Consider the following 4,732-nt stretch of genomic DNA (forward strand, 5'->3'; position numbering starts at 1 on the left):
ATACCTTCTTTTTGGTTTCAACAGATTCAAGATGAAGACCCTCAAATTAGGTTGTTTTTGGCTTTAGGCCATACTCCCTATCTTCCTTATCCATGTAATAGATGATTTATTTCCTTATCTTTTTTTAGAATTAAAGCTATAATACAATCTCGAAGCTTCATAGTTCTTCTTAATAATGAGAAAATCGCTGAGTGCACACGAACATTTATAGCTTTGTTGAAAAAAGAAAATAATTTAGTATGTAATAAATTTTATAGAAATCTAATTTTTTTTTCCAGAAACTTTTTTCTAATTAGTATTGCTTTTTTTATTATTATAGAATGCTTTGTGTGCTCTTCTATCTCATTTAGGGCACTGGGCAAAAAAAATACTTTCTTTAGATGATAAATTACTTTTTGAACAAACAATGGAAGCCCTAATCCATAAATATCAGTCCCTATCTACTTTAAATCTAAGTTGTTCTGAAACTACTAATTACAAAAGACTTCAAAATAAGGCAATTTCACGATTTTTAAAAGTTTTTTTAAAATTAAGTTCTGGTGCGGCCTCCAGGTGAAACGTTTTTATTTGGTTCTTAAATTTAAAATAACTGTATTAATTATTACTACAGCCAAATTGAAAAAATTTTGGAATTTGCTATGAATAATTTAAGCTCTATTGATTGTCATGTTTGCTTGAGTTCCTTGACTGTTATTGGCAGTCTTTTTTCAATTCCGGCAAGCACCGTAAACTCTGAGGATTCTTCTAAGAATTTGTTAGAAATCGATATACAAAAAGTTCTTTTTGAGTATACACAGGGAAACGATCCTCGTGTTCGTTCAGCAGCACTTCGTTGCTTAGTACAACTGGTTTTATATATTTCGTTACTACTATTATTATTACATTTTACCGCAATCTCCATCTCTTGGATCTTAATTTTTTTTTGTTATAATATTTTTTCGTTTACTATTAAAAATTTAATTTTTAAATTACCGTAGAAGTAAATTTTATACCGTTATTAATTTATATATTTAAAATTATTAATTTTAAAGATTTATAAGTATTGTTATGAAACTATTACCTTATTTTGTAAATAAATTTTATATACTATATTATATATAAGTGTTGCCGTCAGTTAACTAATTCTCAATATCGTTTGCAATTAAAAAATCTGTATGAAAATAGATCCAGCATACACCGCAAACTTTTTTATATGCTCAAGCTTAAATTCTTGCTCTTCTTAGTAGCTTAATATATATATTTTTCACAATTAATAATTTTTTTCTGCTTAACGAGTGCTCACTATCTATTAAAAAGTATAAAATTGCAAAGTTTCAATGCTAGTATGGACAATTTAACGAAGTAGATCCGCCCGTGCAATTTATACATTAGTAGCTTTTAAAGTAGGTAGCCGATTTTCAGCAGGGCATAACATAAAAAGGATTTTATGGATCCACAAGATGAAAATTTGATTTATAACTAAAGCAAATTTATTTCTTTAAAAAGAGGGGCAACACTTTAGAAATTTTCTTTCGCACGTTAGTACTAAGTAAAGAGAGTGGAGGCGTAACGTCAGAAAAGTAATTAAAAATAATTAGCCTTCTTACTGAGTAAACAACGCTATATGACTTGAAAGTAAACTACATATTATTATTATTGATCGCCGTTTTACCGTACTTATACTGCAATCTGTTCTGTGAGGGTTTACTCGAGATTTTTAGTTTTTTCTTTAGTTTATATATTAGATAAGGAAACAAGGTTTAAACTTTTTTAATCTTACACAAGTTATATATCATCTGTTTTAGGAAAGTGTGCGACTTACAAATATAATTATAATTATAAAATTTTAAGGAGTAAATTTTTTATAAATTTTTTTAAAGTAACGGAGTTTTGAATAATAAATGGTTATTACTAATGGAAAAAAATTAGTTTTTTTCTTGTTAACCAATTTTTGAAAAGTTAATTATATTTTAGAAAGACCGAGGCCTTGTTTATAATCCGATATACTATCCTTCTGTGCTTCATTCCCTTTGGTGAATCTTCTATACGCGTGTAACAATTATAAGTTTTATCAAGAGCTGCCCATCCATTCTTAGCGATTATTACGAATCTGTCCGAATGGAGTCCATGCGGCTGCTTCGGCACTATTCCATAATGTATCCCAATCACCACGTGTGTCTTAGAGCGGACGGCAGCGTTCATGGCGTGGAGTGCATTACTCAAGTTAATTTTTTAAAGGAAAAAGTTAGTGAAGAGCGTTCTTTTTTGAAAGATGATGTTTTTTCCAAGGTTTTATGCTACGAGTGTATTTATGTTTTATTATTGTTTATTTTTATTTTTAAAAATAGTTATGCAATATGGTGAACGACCCAAACTATAGAATACGTACTTTTGCCTTTGAGCTTCTAGCAGACTTTGAGGCTGTCGCTGGCGAGCTTCTTATACAAACTTTGGGTTTATAGTGAAAACTATACTAGTAATAATAGAAATATTAATTTTTTTTTATAAATAAAAAAAAAAGATAAGAAGGTTATGTCTCACTTAAAAAAAAGAAAGTCGGCACATGAAGAAAGAAATGAAAGCAAACTTTCTATTAACCCTGAAGGAGATGTAGAGTTCAATCCCGATGAACTTATTTTAATGAACAGGTTCCTAACTAGAAGTAAAAGCAAGAAGTTGATCTTTTTTAGTTATCCTTCTTTTACCAATAAGATTAATATTCTAATAACTTCATTATAAATTTTATACAAAAGTAACTTGTAGTAGTAGACTTTTCTTTAGTTATCTTGTTAGAATGCGGTATACTAATTTTTACTATATTTGGAAATGATAAGGGACGCATGTGGAGCTTTTGTGTTGGGTTTGGAAGATGAGATTTCAGTGGTTCGCTCTGCGGCCGTGGAAGCTATTTATAAGTTGAGCCCATTAGACAAAGTTATTTTCATTTATTATAATTAATATCATTATTATTTAATATTATATGAAAGGAATTTGGAAGAAAAGCTGTTGATTTTTTAGTTGATATGTTTAATGATGAGATTGATGAAGTGCGCTTGAAAGCCATAGTTTGCTTGAGTAAAGTACACAATTTTCTTTTATTATAATATATATTTCGCTTCTCTCGTTATTCCAATGATTCTGATTGGTTAGATGACAAACATTCTCGAATATTCCCGCGAGCAACTTAATATTATTCTTGGCGTGCTGGAAGAAGAGCGCCAGTTTATCCGCCACGCATGCCACAAGTTCCTTATTTTTTTATGTCCTTAAACATTTATTATATTTTTTTCTTATTATTTTATAGGCTGATTGCTGTTATGGAACTTGAAAATTTGGACTGTTTGAAAATCGTTTTAAATAGTATTTTTGTGAATTTGAAGAAATTTCCACGGGACTGTCACAGCGTCTGGTTTATTATTATTATTATTATTATTATTATTATTATTATTATTATTATTATTATTATTATTATTATTATTATTATTATTATTATTATTATTATTATTATTATTATTATTTATAACTATTTCTATTACAAACAGGAAAGCACTCAGTATTCTTGGTAGAAAACACTCTGCTTTTGTTGAACTCCTTTTTGAAGTATTTTTATTTTGCAAAAAGAATTTTAATAAAACCATTAATTTTTTTTCCAGTATTTATTATGCATAGACCGTCGCTTTGCTTGTACGGAGCCCAACGTTGATGATCTTGATTATGTTACAAAAATTATTATTATATTTAATGCTGCAAAGTCGTTACACTTTTCATCTTATCTGCTATGGTTAACATCTTTACTGCATGAAAAATAGAGAAAACCCAACCATCCTGTCGCTGTGCCCGTCGCACACTTTCAAGCACTATTTATACCTAAAAGATCAGCTTCCGCAGTTCTTCTCAACAGACTTGTGCATAAAATATCTCGAATTTTTTGAACCTATTTTGGCGCCGGAATGTGCTATACAAGTGCCAGTTGTCGGGTTCAGTGAAAATGATGAGTCTTTTGAAAGCTATTTAGGGCGAGTGGACGAAAAAATTTGCGCTCTTTTTAATTTTGAAAAACCGCCGAATTTTGATAATCTCCAACGCGTGTTCTTCATGATATTTATGTATTTTGTTATAATTTTTATAACAGTTTATTATTAATTGTTTCTTATTTATAAGCAGCCTTCATTTTTATCGTAAAATAAAGTAATGTTTTATATCACATTATAGCTTATTAAAGGAAAAAAGTTTCTCTACTTTATTTCATTATTTTTTAACTTTATATTATAATTATTTATTGTTATTTATTATTCAGAATAAAAAATAACTTTATGAATACTATAAGTTATTTTTAACTCTTATTAAAAAATACATTTATTGCTATATTTTGTTTTGTTGCTGACTTCTTACGGCCATCATTATTATAATATATTTACTAAAATTATAATCAACACCTTTAGTGATTTATATATTTTGTGATTGGCTATTATATTTTTATTGTAAACCATTTTAATCTTCTCAATTTTTTATTTTTGTAATATATTTTTATTTTATATTTTTTATAATAGTTAAAAAATTTTATTATAATTGTAATTTAGTGTATAACTAAAAATTACTTTTATTATTATCAATTTTTAAATTTTATATTGTTTATTAATATAATATTTACTTTTTATCTGCCATAATTTTTTTATATTATAAATTTGAATAATGAATGTATTCATAAAATTGCTATAATTTTTATTCTTCATTTGTGTATTATTTTATATAT

The 4,732-nt window shown here is 27.4% G+C and overlaps 1 protein-coding gene across 1 annotated transcript; it reads left to right on the top strand.

Moving 5' to 3' along the window:
- The first annotated feature begins 495 nt into the window (after window positions 1-495).
- LOC135121679 (integrator complex subunit 4-like protein 2) lies at window positions 496-4,122 on the top strand. The gene is made up of 13 exons (XM_064045969.1): window positions 496-552; window positions 611-848; window positions 1,954-2,012; window positions 2,076-2,268; window positions 2,328-2,433; window positions 2,501-2,627; window positions 2,814-2,913; window positions 2,967-3,059; window positions 3,130-3,224; window positions 3,284-3,388; window positions 3,522-3,579; window positions 3,633-3,730; window positions 3,789-4,122. The coding sequence occupies exons 2-13, from the start codon at window positions 639-641 to the stop codon at window positions 4,120-4,122; spliced, it is 1,578 nt and encodes a 525-aa protein (XP_063902039.1). The 5' UTR covers window positions 496-552; window positions 611-638.
- Window positions 4,123-4,732: the final 610 nt, after the last annotated feature.

Source organism: Zophobas morio, unplaced genomic scaffold (assembly GCF_036711695.1).
Source record: "Zophobas morio isolate AGI-343-1 ecotype UQ-CSIRO unplaced genomic scaffold, CSIRO_AGI_Zmor_V1 ptg000657l, whole genome shotgun sequence".
NCBI classification, from domain to species: domain Eukaryota; kingdom Metazoa; phylum Arthropoda; class Insecta; order Coleoptera; family Tenebrionidae; genus Zophobas; species Zophobas morio.